The sequence below is a fragment of the Lithobates pipiens genome, unplaced genomic scaffold, assembly GCF_037356315.1.
Source record: "Lithobates pipiens isolate NorthernLeopardFrog02 unplaced genomic scaffold, aLitPip1_a1.2 Scaffold_30, whole genome shotgun sequence".
Taxonomy (NCBI): Eukaryota; Metazoa; Chordata; class Amphibia; order Anura; family Ranidae; genus Lithobates; species Lithobates pipiens.
This window is the reverse complement of record NW_027507791.1, coordinates 165,815,522-165,831,655: the sequence shown is the minus strand read 5'-3', so window position 1 is coordinate 165,831,655 and position 16,134 is coordinate 165,815,522. Positions and strand designations below refer to the sequence as shown.

At 45.2% G+C, this 16,134-nt stretch overlaps 1 protein-coding gene across 1 annotated transcript in view; it reads left to right on the top strand.

Annotated features, from left to right (window-relative positions):
- The window catches only part of RTF1 (RTF1 homolog, Paf1/RNA polymerase II complex component), a 520,646-nt gene that overhangs the window by 70,197 nt on the left and 434,315 nt on the right, over positions 1-16,134 (top strand). The window contains exon 3 of the mRNA XM_077465048.1: positions 8,704-8,854. Coding sequence (XP_077321174.1) covers positions 8,704-8,854 — 151 coding nt within the window. The remainder of the gene's footprint in view (positions 1-8,703; positions 8,855-16,134) is intronic.

Here is a 16,134-nt window from a genome sequence, read left to right as displayed (position 1 = left end):
AGATGCCTCCAGGAAAGCTCTCACCACACTCAATTTCATAGGTGTTTATCATATGAAAAAAATCAGAAGATGCAACCGGTTTAATAAGCAACAACATCCACACATTAAAATCCTACGTACATTATGGCTGATTGAATAGTCATATGTAATCACACGTCATTGGTAACGCTTAGTCTCATCTCACCATAACCCGGATCGTAAGTTGTAATGAACACCGGCGTTATTAGTGAGTCCCGGGAAGACCAGCGTTCAAACCACGACACTGAACAGCAGCAAGTTCTTAATACACAGCGAGAAGGACAGACGACGGATGACTCCCCCGGCCACCCTCCCCACCAATGACTGCACATATATGCATCCAATATGTACCTATACCGTAGACCCAACAATATAAAAATATATACAAGATATATAAAAGACTTCATCCGTGGTACATGGATTGCGCTGAAATGCTGGCAATAGCAATCCTTTCTAAAATGATAGAAAAGGATAAAAAAAAAAGTTTAATACCAATAAACGACACAAATTAGACCACCCAACTGACCTTCAGCTAATCGTGCATGTATTCCAGCTTGGTATTAGTAAAAAAAGGTGCATCAAGGAATCATCAGCACTACAGCGCTGACTCGTGTTAGCGCTGGTATTAGACAAACACCAACAATCCAGTGCAATGCACCTCCGCTGGATGGACATAATTACATGCAAAAGTATTTTTAAATTTGTACATATAACAAAACTAAAGTGCTTTAAATCCGGAATTAATATGCACGAAATACACAAATCATCATTAAAATTGTATACAACCTGACAAATCAAATTTAAATGTAAAAACAATTAGTATAGAACATTTATAGGAATAATGTCACTTAGCTGTTCTCTGACCAATTCAACAAAGCAACATCTTATGTCATCACTTGAAAACTAGTGATAAAAAATAGAATAAAAAATGAGAAATAAATAAAAAATAAAAAGTTGGTCACCAGTATTCTTCCATCTTTCATTATGGGGAAAAAAAAAAAATTTAATTATCATCAGTGCTATATTGAGGAGGGATCCTTTATGCTATGAACTCACTAATCTCCAAATATTTAATTTTTAATATATTTATAGGGTATTATATATTCATTGCCGTCAAGACTATATTCAAAGATATTTTTATAGTATATATTAGAGGGGCCATATTAGTAATCACTTGTAAAGCAGTTGAGATCAAGTTCAATGTTCATACCATTAGGATTTAGGGTATTGGTCAAAAAAATTCACTCCGCCTCACTCTTGGACAACTCGCTTACAATATTACTGCCCCTCCAAGCTGGGTAAATCCTATCAATACCCCAAAATTGAAGACCACTCGGGTCCCTGTTATGCGTTTGTCTAAAATGTAAAGAGACACTATGATCTTTATATCCTATTAAAATATTATAAATGTTCGGAAACTTTTTGCCAGGGTTTTTAGTCCTACATACATAAGCCTGCAAGGGCACTCTAGAGCGTACACGACATGTGTAGTCATGCATGTAATAAACTCTTTTATTTGGAAAACCCTGACCATTTGCTGTGGATGTAAATTGATCAATACCCTTCAAATGAGTTTGAACCTGTTTTACACGATTTATATCTGCGGCAGGCAAAAAAGCCTGCCCGATCCCAAAACATATGTGGGCGGGAGGGCGGATCTAGTACTTTCTTGACAATCTTATCTCCAAAGAATGGATTCCGTCTATAATATAAACTGGGGAGTTTGTGGAATCACATCCTTTAATGCTCGATCGAGCTTCAGAATCTCCCAGTGCTTTCGAACTATGGCTTCTACGTCCTTATATTGCCCATGCAGGGTACTAATAAAGCCCCATTCATGTTTTAGTTTCTGGATCTTTCAACTTTGATTGTAAGCAGGTTTCTTGGGGGGGGGTCTCTAAAGTCAGATATAGACGTTCAGATGAATACCCTTTCTCCTGAAACGTTTTTAATCAATTGGGCTTGTGTTAAAGTCGTCATCAGAGGAACAATTTCTGCGGATACGCAAAAACTGCCCCTTAGGAATATTACGCAACCATAAAGGGTGATGACCACTATAGATGGGGATATAACTATTCCTATCAGTTGGCTTAAAAGCCTTAGTTGATAGAGTATCACGTCCTTTCATTATTGTTGGATCTAAAAAGTGAATTGTCTCATTGCTCCAATTAAACTCGAGCTTAATATTATTCACATTTGTGTTTAACCATTCAGAGTAGGACTTCAGGGATTCCTCGGACCCTTGCCAGATGAAGAATAAATGATCAATGTACCATTGGTAAAATATTAACTCCTGCCGACGGTCACCGAAGATCCGCCTATCCTCCCACTGGCTCATAAAGAGATTGGCGAGGCTCGGTGCGAATTTTGCGCCCATTGCTATGCTTTTTTTCTGGCTATAAAATTTTCCATCGTACCAGAAATGGTTATGTGAAAGGCAATACTCTAATGTTCAAAAACTTTCTGGATGAAAGGGAGATCTTCTCTTTGGCAAAACGCCCAGTTTAATGCCAATAAGGCATCCTCATGCTGGATGATCGTATAAAGAGACGATACATCGGCAGTGACAAGAAAGATTTCAGATCCTTCATTTGGAGGAAATGATCCAAATATTGCCCTATCCTAGATGTTACTGAATTGATCCCATTTACAATTGGCCTTGCTGGGGGTTCAGTCGAGTTTTTGTGAACTTTTGGTAATGTGTAGATGGTGGGGATCTTACTGAAACTGGGCATCAAAAAGGATTTCTCCCTTTTAGTCAAAATCCGCATGTAGTAACCGTAATCAATTAAATTAACCACTTTCAGACCGGACCAATTTGCTGGTCAAAGACCAGACCACTTTTTGCGATTCGGCACTGCGTCGCTTTAACTGACAATTGCGCGGTCGTGCGACGTGGCTCCCAAACAAAATTAACGTCCTTTTTTTCCCCACAAATAGAGCTTTCTTTTGGTGGTATTTGATCACCCCTGCGGTTTTTATTTTTTGCGCTATAAACAAAAATAGAGCGATAATTTTGAAAAAAACGCATTATTTTTTACTTTTTGTAATAATAAATATCCCCCAAAATATATATAAAAAAACATTTTTTTCCCTCAGTTTAGGCCGATACGTATTCTTCTACATATTTTTGGTAAAAAAAATCGCAATAAGCGATTATTGATTGGTTTGCACAAAAGTTATAGCGGTTACAAAATAGGGATAGTTTTATAGTATTTTTATTAATTTTTTATAATTTTTTTTTTACTAGTAATGGCGGCGATCTGCGATTTTTATTGTGACTGCGACATTGTGGGGGACCCATCGGACATTTTTGACACATTTTTGGGACCATTGTCATTTATACAGTAATCACTGCTATATAAATGCAGTGATTCCTGTGTAAATGACACTGGCAGTGAAAGGGTTAACCAGTGGGTGGCAGTGTAGGGGTTAAGTGTTCCTAGGGGTGTGTTACTAACTGTGGGGGGGTTGGGCTGTCATTTAGTGTACACTGATCTCTGCTCCAATCACATGGAGCAGAGATCAGCGTCACTAGTTGCTAGGCAGAATGGGAAAATGTTGTTTATACAGCATTTCCTCCATTCGGCCGCTCCGTGAGACGATCGCGGGGATGCCCGCGGCGATCGAGTCCGCGGGTCCTGCGACCGGACTCACGGGGGTCCCGACCAGCGCGGGAGCGCGCTCCCGATGGCACGGCGGCAACGAATATTGGACGTACATGTACGCCAATATGCCTGCCCGTGCCATTCTGTCGGCGTACATCGTCGTGCGCTGGTCGGGAAGTGGTTAAACAAATCAGTTTTGTATTCTTTAGTGGTATCCTTCTCTAGCTGTACATATGTTTGTTCATCTGACAACATAGTACTAAGCTGTGAGTGATAAAAGTTTTTATCTAGGACCACTACTCCACCCCCCCCCCCCCCCACCCTTGTCCGCAGGACGAATTACTGCATCCTTTCTTTCTTCAAGCGCTCTTATCCCTTCCTTAATATCTTTAGGGCATAAATTCTTCTTAGGTCATTTTAAATCCTTCAAAATCAACTGCTTAAAAACTTCTACTTGATGGTTAGACGGTAAGGGAGGGTTAAATAATACCTACAGGTTGGCCCCTAATAAGGCTTACCTGTAGGTGGTGTGTATATGTGTATATATATATATATATATATATATATATATGTATGTGTGTGTATATATAATTACACACACTCCAATGTCATCAGCGCATGCACACTGAAGAAAGGGCATGATCGTGCCTTTTCTAAAGGGCCTGTGCCATCGGCTCCCCTGTGCAAGCCCGGGTGTGATGTGCGACCCTGGCCAGTCACAGAGCCGGAGTCCATGGCCCCAGAAGGAAGAGACGTGAAGATGGACATGGTCACCAGTGGGGACATCATGGGCTTCATTTGCAGGTAAAGAAAAAGTGTGATCCAACAGACTTGGGTCACAAAGAGGTTACTATTGAAAGCAATAAATAGTTCAATTTTTATTTTTTTATTTTTTTTACAATTTTTTAAATTGGTAGAAAAAAGTGCAATTCATGAAGAGAAAATCAACCCACAAAATCAAATTAAGCTTAAATGGCTATAGACAGACCAGACTCACAAGACATACATAAAACCAACATATACCACAGGTCTGGACCTATTGCTGCAGTCTGATGAATCCACCATTAATGCACAAATGCCAAGTAAGAACTAGAGGAATAATCGTTCTATAGCCCAATCAATCACCAGGTGGTTAGCAAGAGACTGCAGCTGGCAGGGAGGGTGGGTGATGGGGGTGAAATGGCAGTGAAATGATTCCTAACTTCAGAGTAATGTCATTGCTAAGTGTATAAGCAGAAACGGACACATAAGTAACACCTAATGGGCTAGTATGTGATGCATACTCGCCCATTATGTTTTTACTTTGCAGACAACAAAAATCAGTGTTTACTTCCTCTTTAAGCTCCCCTTATTTTTCCACAGGCGATTCTGCCATCAGAAGCATTTTCTCAAACTACTTCTTCCTCTGAACCTTCTGTGATCCCACTTTCCCCACCTTTTACTCTCGATTGGCCAGTGATGTCCTGTTTAAAAAACAATACAGTGGAATATATTTGGAAGCGCAGTAAATTCTGGCACATTCCTCCCCATTTACTCAGACAGACATTCCTCCTCAGCTGCCTGACCTCCTTGCACACATGCACATACCTCTCTGAACTCCATATTTCCGCACTGACACATTTCCCTCGCTATCTTTATCCACACTCTCCTTCACTAAAGCCAGCCGTAGATGATGCAGTTTTCTTTGCAACCACAAGTTCGCTATTGAGATTCCCAAAAGACAGATTGACTGTGTTGATGGGGGAATCCCTCCCACTGAGTATTTTTGTTCTCCGTGGGGTGGGGGGACATTGGGGGACCGTTCTTGCCCAGAGAACCCAGTGATTATTGCTAGTGGCTTTAGCCCATGGCAATAATGGCATGAAAAATCTGACGTGCTGATTGCCTCTAAGTCAGTCGATGGATGGACTTGGGTACAATCAGCCTGCCCATTGATGGTTTGAAACTGACGTTCCTTGCTGAACCGACAAAGATTTGAACAGTATCGCCGGCTTTACTGTCCACCATCATACTGCTAACCTCTCTAGCCTCTACCATGGATATGCAATTAGCGGACCTCCAGCTGTTGCAGAACTAAAAGTCCCATGAGGCATAGCAAGACTGATGGCCGCAAGCATGAGGCCGCGTACACACGGGCGGACTGTTCGCCCAACCTTGTCCGCTGAACAGTGTTTGGGCGGACAGTCCGCTCGTGTGTGGGCTTTCAGCGGATAGTTTCAGCGGACAGTTTGACGGACAAAGTCTTTCGGAAATTCCGAAAAACTGTCCGCTGAAACTGTGTTTGAGCGAACAGTCCGCCCGTGTGTAGGCTACTTTCGAAATGAGCAAACTGTTCCCGCTCGGAGGAAAGTCTGCTCATTTCGAGGTAGGCGGGGCCCGCGACGGAGACGTCGCGGGCTCCGCCGCCTGGAATGGGCTTAAAGGGGAACCCCAACGCCGAAAAAAATCGGCGTGGGGGTTCCCCCAAAGTCCACAACAGACCCTTGTCCGAGCACGCTACCCGGCCGGCCAGGAAAGGGGGGCAAGCGAGCGCGCCCCCCCTCCTGAGCCGTACCAGGCCGCGTGCCCTCAACATGGGGGGGTGCCTTGGGGAAGGGGGGGGCCGCGCGCCCCCCCCCCCACCCCAAAGCACCTTGTCCCCATGTTGATGAGGACAAGGGCCTCTTCCCGACAACCCTGGCCGTTGGTTGTCGGGGTCTGCGGGCGGGGGGCTTATCGGAATCCGGGAGCCCCCTTTAAGAAGGGGGCCCCCGGATACCGGCCCCCCACCCTATGTGAATGAGTATGGGGTACAATGTACCCCTACCCATTCACCTGTGAAATAAAGTACAAAAAAAAACACAACACAGAGAAAAAATATTTTATTGCACAGCTCCGGGGGTCTTCCGTCTTCGGGGGTCTTCTCGCCGGACTCCTCCGCTATCTTCGTGTAGCTCTTTTACTAGCGGAGGAGCCCGGCTTTCTTCCTCCCCGCCGCCGGCCTCTTCTCCCGACTTCGGGGGTCTTGTCCCCCTCTTCGGTTCTTCTGCCGGGCCACCGCGCCTTCTTGTAGCTCTTTTACAGGCGGTGGCCCGGTCTTCTGTCGCCGCTGTCGTCGCCGCCGCCGCCGCCTTCCGTTCTTGTTCTTCTTCTTGTTCTTCTTCTTGTTCTTCTTCTTGTTCTTCTTCTTGTTCTTCTTCTTGTTCTTCTTCTTGTTCTTCTTCTTGTTCTTCTTGTTCTTCTCCTGCCATCGCTCCTCGGGGGGGGGGGGGAGGGGGACGTCAGAGAAAAGCAAAGAAAGTTGAACCAAGGTAGGTTTTGGGTAGGTAATGGATGGCGGGAACTAAGGGGGAGAAAGGAAGGGCAAATGGAAGGAAAGGTAAGGGGAAAAAGAGGCCGGGCACCTCAACCCCAGGGGGAGAGGGAAATTAAGGGTTGTCCGCACTCAACAGTACAGGAAGGGTATACTAAAACAGCACAATTATGCTATAGCGCTTACCAGATGTACACTGGGTTTAAAGCGCTGTCCTACTTGGGTTGGTGGGTAGACAGGTCGGAGAGGGAGCTGTCACATGGGTTGGTCACATGGGTTGATGTCACATGGGGACTATGACATCGTAAGGGGGCGGGGTCACCATGTGACCAACCCATGTGACATATACCATGTGACACCGCCCCATTGTCACTATATAAGTGACCGCACAGCGCGGCTCTGGCATTCCGGCCGGAGAGAGCGACGTGTCAACATCTCCTGGGGAAGAAGAAGAAGAAGAAGAACGGAAGGCGGCGACGGCGACAGCGGCGACAGAAGACCGGGCCACCGCCTGTAAAAGAGCTACAAGAAGGCGCGGTGGCCCGGCAGAAGAACCGAAGGCGGCGACAGAAGAACGGAAGGCAGCGGCGACAGAAGACCGGGCCACCGCCTGCAAAAGAGCTACAAGAAGGCGCGGTGGCCCGGCAGAAGAACCGAAGAGGGGGACAAGACCCCCGAAGTCGGGAGAAGAGGCCGGCGGCGGGGAGGAAGAAAGCCGGGCTCCTCCGCTAGTAAAAGAGCTACACGAAGATAGCGGAGGAGTCCGGCGAGAAGACCCCCGAAGACGGAAGACCCCCGGAGCTGTGCAATAAAATATTTTTTCTCTGTGTTGTGTTTTTTTTTTGTACTTTATTTCACAGGTGAATGGGTAGGGGTACATTGTACCCCATACTCATTCACATAGGGTGGGGGGCCGGTATCCGGGGGCCCCCTTCTTAAAGGGGGCTCCCGGATTCCGATAAGCCCCCCGCCCGCAGACCCCGACAACCAACGGCCAGGGTTGTCGGGAAGAGGCCCTTGTCCTCATCAACATGGGGACAAGGTGCTTTGGGGTGGGGGGGGGCGCGCGGCCCCCCCTTCCCCAAGGCACCCCCCCATGTTGAGGGCACGCGGCCTGGTACGGCTCAGGAGGGGGGGGCGCGCTCGCTCGCCCCCCTTTCCTGGCCGGCCGGTTGCGTGCTCGGACAAGGGTCTGTTGTGGACTTTGGGGGAACCCCCACGCCGATTTTTTTCGGCGTTGGGGTTCCCCTTTAAGTCCATTCCAGGCGGCGGAGCCCGCGACGTCTCCTTCGCGGGCCCCGCCTACCTGTACACGCGCTCGAAATGGGCGGATTTGCCTCCGCCTTACGTGGGCGAGTCCGTTCATTTCAAAAGTTGAGCGAACTGTTTGGTAAACAGTCCGCTCAAAAAAGTGCCGTGTGTGGCCATGTCCGTCCATGCTAATTTTGAGCGGACTGTTTGCCGAAACTGTTTGACAAACAAAGTTGGGCGAACAGTCCGCCCGTGTGTACGCGGCCTGACACTCAGAGTTATGATGGGACTTGTAGTTTGGCAACAGCTGGAGGTCCACTAATTGCATATCCCTGCTCTACACTGTTCTTCTGCACATACACCATGCCATACTGTCTGAACTCTTCTCTGACACATACTTCACGGTATCCTACTCTCTGCACTGCTCTCCTAGTTACCCACCAAAATTATTCAATATGTAGAAGTATGCCTGACATATTTTCTAGTCTTTTTATAGAATGATAGTTTTGGATGATTTCAACTTTTGTCTTTCAGTGGACTGTTGGGGGATCAAAAAACAAGAGAAAGCTCAAGTCTGGCAAGGGTTTGGATAAGAAAGGGGGAACAAGGAAGCTTACCAGCAAGGGAGCCTCTTCTGGCAGCTCTGGAAAAGATAGCTCTGCTGAGAGTTCAGCACCCGAGGAAGGTAAGTCAAACCACTTATTTTCCTGAAATTTTGGTTGTCTCTAAGCTTCAGTTCACACTAATGTGTAGTATTTAGAAATTATTTTTAATGTGATTATATAGTGCAACTTCGATGTGACTTGATTGTAATTTTTCATATTCTGTGTGGCCAACTCGCACTAAATGTAGAGCAGGAACCTTTTCCAAAATTGCATCATGCCCAATTCAATGGATGTGAACAGGCACTGTTAATGATATGGTTTCCCTTGTCATGCGAGTCTGTGCAGCACAAGTCAAAAAGCTATTTGGTGTGATTGGAACTTATGTTTGTAATTGGGGACAGATATCTACCTGTAGGTTTGTTTTTGTTTTTTTTTTTTAAACCTGTTCAGTCATTGAAATTAAGATATATCTGTATATTACATAGACCCTCAAAGGTTATCTCATGCTTTCAGTTTTAAAGGTTACTGAAGGAAAGCAATTTATTTTCTACTGATCACTAAAGCTGGCCATAAACATATCGATTTGTCTGTTTCATCAGGGACCTGACGAATTTGTTAGTGTCGCTGCCTTTTCTAAACCAAAATCGACTGTTCAGTGTCCTGGGGGGGGGGGGGGGGGGGTTGTGGGTTGTGGGTTGTGGGAATACACTATCCACCTCATTTGTATGGATGGAGGAATATGTGTGCTGATTTTATATTTTTTTTTATTCCGACCCATTTATAGCCAGCTTTTGTTGTGTCCTTTTTTTAAATTGTATGTGTTGTTCCAACACTGAACAGTGTGTACACTACGTATAACTTTACACCCTTCATAGTAGTAGTATTATACTGGATTTATATAGCGGCAGCAATTTGTGCAGCTCGTTACGTTGGGGCAGACAGTACACTTACAATACATCAATACAGGAGCAATCAGAGGGCCCTGCTCGTTAGAGATTACAATCTAAGAGGGAAGGTCAAGTGGAAACAAATGTAATAACCGTGGGGGGTGAGCCAATGGAAAAAATGAAAATACAGTTGAATAGGTGTGGGTCGGGTAGGCTTCTCTGAAGAGAGGTTTTCAGGGATTGTCTAAAAGCTAATAGAGTAGGAGATAAGCGGACAGACTAGGGTAACGCATTCCATAGGATTGGAGAGACTTTGGAAAATTCTTGGAGGCAATCATGGGAATAGGTGACCAGAGAGCAGAAGGTTAACAAAGAGAACGAGTAGGTTGGTATTTAGAGACTAGGCTAGTTTTAGCTGGGGGCTAAATTGTGGATGGCTTTGTAAGTAGTTGTCAGTATTTTCAATGATGTTTATTAAAGATTTCCTAGAATAATAACAAAGATCTTGTCAATACATTGAGCCTTGCACAGTAGCTACAGTACATCATACATATAAAATGCACACAGTCTACCTCTCAAGTTTTCGAGACCAATAAACCTATACTGATATAGACTGTACCCTATTTGTTCTAGTGCTTCTGGTGTATATAAGCTATCCTACTGTGGTTCTTCCACTCTGGTCCTCATATGATATAGCCTATGGCCATGTGCATGCTCTGTAACCTAGGCCTTGGAATATGGCCCACCCCTTGGAAAATACCAGTGCCCCTTCCATCTATTGGGGAGTCTGGCTTCCCCTGTCTTGGGAGTTCATCCAGACCACATTATTTAGGTTAGTAACTTGCCGAAAGAAGAAAGGGAGTAGAAGATCCCTAAGGAAAGGGGGAGGGCTCAACACTCTTGACCAGCCCTTCAAGAAGGGTCCTGGTTTGTGATTGTGCGGGGGACATTTGTCAGGTATCTGATTCATGGATCCCATACTTAATTAAACAAATTAATTTTATCCTGCAAAATTGCAGTTAGCCTTTCAGCATAAGCCATGACATTTTGTGTTTAAGTTGGTCAAACGGAAAGGCTGCAGACCTTCGCTTTCTTGCTATTGTGATTTTAGCTGATATTAATATAAATGTGAGAAGCCTTCTTTGATCTTTTGAGGCCTCATCTACCCTGCCACCCAGGAATATGTGCTTTGCAGACTTTGCCAGGTTAATCTGGATGAGGGTGTAAATAAAGTTGTTGACCCTGATCCAAAATCTCCTGACCTTGGGGCATGTCCATCATATATGATATGCTCTTCCCACCTGGCTACATCCTGGAAAGCACCCTGGGGTGGCTCTGGGCACAAAAGTGGCCAGTCCGGCCGGTACCATAATATACCATCTTAATAAAACAGCGATCGAGAAGCTGACATTGTAATAGAGTGCCTTTCTTCAAGATCCCAAATTTCTTGAAGATTTTGTTCCCATAGTCATAGTTCAGTTTTGTTGAGATATGTCAATATCGTGTATATATAGCAGATATGACCCCTGAGTTTGTCATATTGTCTATACATATGTTCTATGGGAGTCATTGTTGCTAAATCACCCTTACGAGCTGGGGTTTGTATATATTTATTAGTAAGCGTACAACAGAATATGATCGGTCTCTTTCATTGGTAGCCACATAATATGTGAAATTGCCACATAATATGTGAAATTGGGTTAGGGTGACAGGAATAAGATTCCATTGTCATACATATTGCTAGGGGTTTTTGGGAGTGAAATTTAGTAAGTTGGGCCACATTAAAGTATTTCTGTAACTCAGGCAGGCCAAGTCCCCCTTTCTGTTTTGGAGTGTACATTGTACCTTTGTTCACCCTGGGCCTCTTGTCTCCCCATATAAACTGAAGAATCTTTTTTTTGGAATGTCTGCAGGTCGGAGCAGACTAGTGACATAGGTATAGTATGAAACAAATAGAAGACCTTTGGTAAAACTTTTTTTATTGTGTAGTCTGCCAAACCACAATGGGGGGGGGGTGGTATATCTGCCATCTAGCTAGATTCTGTCTGTCTGTCTGTCTGTGTCTGTCTGTCTGTCTGTCTGTCTGTCTGTCTGTCTGTGTGTGTCTGTGTCTCTCTGTCTGTCTGTCTGTGTCTCTCTGTCTGTCTGTCTGTGTCTCTCTGTCTGTCTGTCTGTGTCTCTCTGTCTGTCTGTCTGTGTCTCTCTGTCTGTCTGTCTGTGTCTCTCTGTCTGTCTGTCTGTGTCTCTCTGTCTGTCTGTCTGTGTCTCTCTGTCTGTCTGTCTGTGTCTCTCTGTCTGTCTGTCTGTGTCTCTCTGTCTGTCTGTCTGTGTCTCTCTGTCTGTCTGTCTGTGTCTCTCTGTCTGTCTGTCTGTCTGTGTCTCTCTGTCTGTCTGTCTGTCTGTGTCTCTCTGTCTGTCTGTCTGTCTGTGTCTCTCTGTCTGTCTGTCTGTCTGTGTCTCTCTGTCTGTCTGTCTGTCTGTGTCTCTCTGTCTGTCTGTCTGTCTGTGTCTCTCTGTCTGTCTGTCTGTCTGTGTCTCTCTGTCTGTCTGTCTGTGTCTGTGTCTCTCTGTCTGTCTGTCTGTGTCTGTCTCTCTGTCTGTCTGTCTGTCTGTGTCTGTCTCTCTGTCTGTCTGTCTGTCTGTGTCTGTCTCTCTGTCTGTCTGTCTGTCTGTCTGTGTCTGTCTGTCTGTCTGTGTCTGTCTCTCTGTCTGTCTGTCTGTCTGTGTCTGTCTCTCTGTCTGTCTGTCTGTCTGTGTCTGTCTCTCTGTCTGTCTGTCTGTCTGTGTCTGTCTCTCTGTGTCTGTGTCTGTCTCTCTGTCTGTCTGTGTCTCTCTGTCTGTCTGTGTCTCTCTGTCTGTCTGTGTCTCTCTGTCTGTCTGTGTCTCTCTGTCTGTCTGTGTCTCTCTGTCTGTCTGTGTCTCTCTGTCTGTCTGTGTCTCTCTGTCTGTCTGTGTCTCTCTGTCTGTCTGTGTCTCTCTGTCTGTCTGTGTCTCTCTGTCTGTCTGTGTCTCTCTGTCTGTCTGTGTCTCTCTGTCTGTCTGTGTCTCTCTGTCTGTCTGTGTCTCTCTGTCTGTCTGTGTCTCTCTGTCTTTTTGAACAGAGCAGGGTAGTTTTTTGTTTTTTATATAAGGTTTGTATAGATGAGGTCAGCCTTATTCCCAAGTACAGAAGAGCTTCCGGCTCCCATATAAATTGGTTGAATTGTTAAGTGCTGTCTGGGTGGACCTCTGCAAAGGGGTTTAGTGCCCTGGATTTACTGTGATTGATTTTAAGGCCAGAGATTTCTGAAAACTGTTGTAGAATGGCATATAGATTGGGGAGAGATATGGGTGATGACAGGGTCAGCAGGAGGTTGTTAGAGAAACGTAGACAATTGTGCTCTCTGTCTCCGCATGTAATGCCCTCAACCTCTGGACAGGTTTGAATCCTAATAGCCAATGGCTCTACTAGGGTAAATAACAGGGATAATGGATATCCCTACCAGGAACTCCTAATATTAAGGGATTGGGATGAATATCCTTTGAGCATCAAGGATGCTGTGGGTGTGTCGTACAGTGTTTGAAGGAGTGCCAGAAAGCCCTTGCCAAACCCTAAATGACATAACACATCAAATAAGTAATTCCAACATAGGGATTCAAACACCACCTGGATGTGGGACAAAGCCTGCCTGGTCTGGGTGAATATATTGAGAGGAAGGAATTTAATCTAAGTCGTTATTTTTAGATCTATGTTAATCAGAGAGATTGGGTGGTAATTGGCACAATCCCCATGATCCTTTCACGGTTTTGGTAAAACATGTAGATATGCTGCATTCTCGTGTTAGATTTTGTTGCCCCATCTCAGGTCATTAAAATAAGAGCAAAAATGGGGGACTAGAATCTATTGACGTTTTCTATAATGATGACCTGGGGCTTTAGAGGGATGTATAGTTTTGATGGCCATCCTGATTTCTAGTTCAGTGAATTCTTTGTCCATCAGTTCTTTATGAGCGTGTGTGACTTTGGTAACAGAATGTCTAGAAATAATGATGCTGCCTTGGTTTGTGAACGTTTGATGGGCTATACAGTTTATCATAGAATTTGTGTAATTCTCAGAGGATCGGCTCAGTGTTTTGTGTGGGGTGTCCAGTGGGTAATTGCAACTTGGGTATTGGAGCGTATGTTCGGGGTGTTAACTTCCTAGCCAACGTTGTGGTTGGTTTGTCCCCCAGTGTGTAATATTTAGGTTTGGACCAGCGAATGTTTCTTTGCTCGGGTGGTCAGGCTTAGGCTTAGTGCTAGTCTCGCTTCATCTATCTCATGCCTTATGTCAACCTGGGGATTCTTATGATGATCCTTCAAACAATTAGAAGCAAATCTAGACAAAACGAATGATCGTTTGTTCTTGGGTCCATTTCACTCTGGCCGCTATTTGAATTAATTTACCCCGTATAGTAGCTTTGTGGGCCACCCAATTTATTGAGGGAGAGGTTTCCGATGGCTTATTGGTCTGAAAGTAGGCCTGTAATTCTTTCTCGATTTCGGTATAAAGGATGGGGTTGTTCAGTATGCTTGCATTAAGTCTCAATGGAGAGAGCAGCTAGATTGACCATGGGTGGAGGACGCGTTGAGTGAGCGCTCTACACGCTACCACCCCACCCCTACGGGTGATTGAGGAGCTGAGCCCAGCTGGGGAGCCTTTGTTTCCAGACTGCACGAGAGACTGCCGGGATTGTGCTTGCCTGTCGGCTCGATCGCCGGGGACATCATTCAGAGCAGGAGTGGAGGAGCTGAGGGGAGCGGAGGAAGAGGTGAGGTGAATATAGACGATCTGAGTGACGGGGGGGGGGGGGGGGCGTTGACTCAGACGGTACATTACGGACACATACCACAGAGGCTGAGAGTGCTGCGGTTGGCACTGTTATGGACAAGCGGTGGCTGCGGCTGACAATACTAAAGCAGATGCTGCCTCTCCTTGGCCGGTCCCCCCCCCCCCCTCCATACTCATCCAAGACCTCCTAGACTGCTAATTGAATCCCGGGGAATTCTTATAATAACCGAACCAACTGCTGACTGGGTAGATTAACCTCCCCATACTTGCATTCTGGAAAGAGAAGCCCAGGGGCTGTGAACGGACCTACAACCAGAACAACCAGATACAGTGGCGTGTGGAAGTGGTAGGATTGAAATCTGAAATTTAACATGCCATATGAACAATTATGTGCAAGTTATATTAAGCAAAGGAAAGATGTCACCAACCGGACAAAACATCAAGGTCAAGCCAAGGACAGGCATAGAGAATACACTATATATGAGGGCAGTGGTTCAATTAGAGGCTTTAAATGCCGGGGCTCGTACATCAACCCCTTAAGTGACAACTCAATAACCCCTCTAGAGAAAAAGTGAGATAATGACAATGAAAGGACTGGTGGAGAGGTGGAAACAAATGGTACGGAGGTCGGGTCAGAGGAGAAAAAAAGTAGAGCTATGGGAGGTTTTAAGTCCCCATAGAGAGAGAGAAGTATATCAGGGGGGAGGAGGGAAAGTATTAGAGGTTATACCATTGACGCCAGAGAGGGCTACAGAAGGTTCAGATGGTGACAGGGAACTTTTAAGAGCTCTGCGCACGAAGACAACAATAGCGGCAGTGGAGCAATCATGCCAGCAAGCGGTAGAAGGGCTTGGAGAAGAAATATGTGATTTGGGGTACAGAACAGAAACTCTAGAAAATGGCCAGGAGACAGCGATACAAGTAGCAGCCAATTTACAGGATACAGTGAAGCATCAGGAGGAACTCCTAAACTCCTTTTAAGATCAAGTAGACGATTTTGAAAATGGAGAACGTAGGCAAAACATACAGATTAAAGGAATACCAGAGATGGTCAAGAATCAGGAATTGAGAGGGACAGTCCAACAAATATTCCATCAAATAATGGGCAAGGAGGGGCCGGAGAATATAGAAGGTGGATAGGGTCCACTGGGTTCCTTCACACATCACTCCAAAAATGGACAGACCCAGAGATATAATATGTAAACTTCATAAATTTACAATAAGAGTCTATAATGAATCTCGCTAGAGAGAGGGAGGAAATAGAATATGATGGAGTTAACATATTGTATCCTGATATCTTACCGTACTTTATTGCAGAGAAAGGAGTGTTTGGCCAATAACAGAGGTGGTCCGTGCTGCAGAGGTTAAATATCGCTGGGGCTTTCCATTTGGCCTCATAGCCTCACGTAATGGCAAAATGGCTATTCTTAGAACCAAGGATGATATTAAACAGTTCTCAGAGATATTTACGGACTGGAGAAGGAATACTTTTGGGAACCCGGTACAACGCCCGGTACCATGGAAACAAGTTGGACGGCTTTAGAGAAAATGGGAGAGATGGAAAATCGACTTCTGAGGGGGGAGAGGGAGAGTAGTTGGAGGGTAGAATTTCAAAATGTGAAGAATAATTTTCCATTTTTTTTTTTTTCTTCCTCCCCTTGGA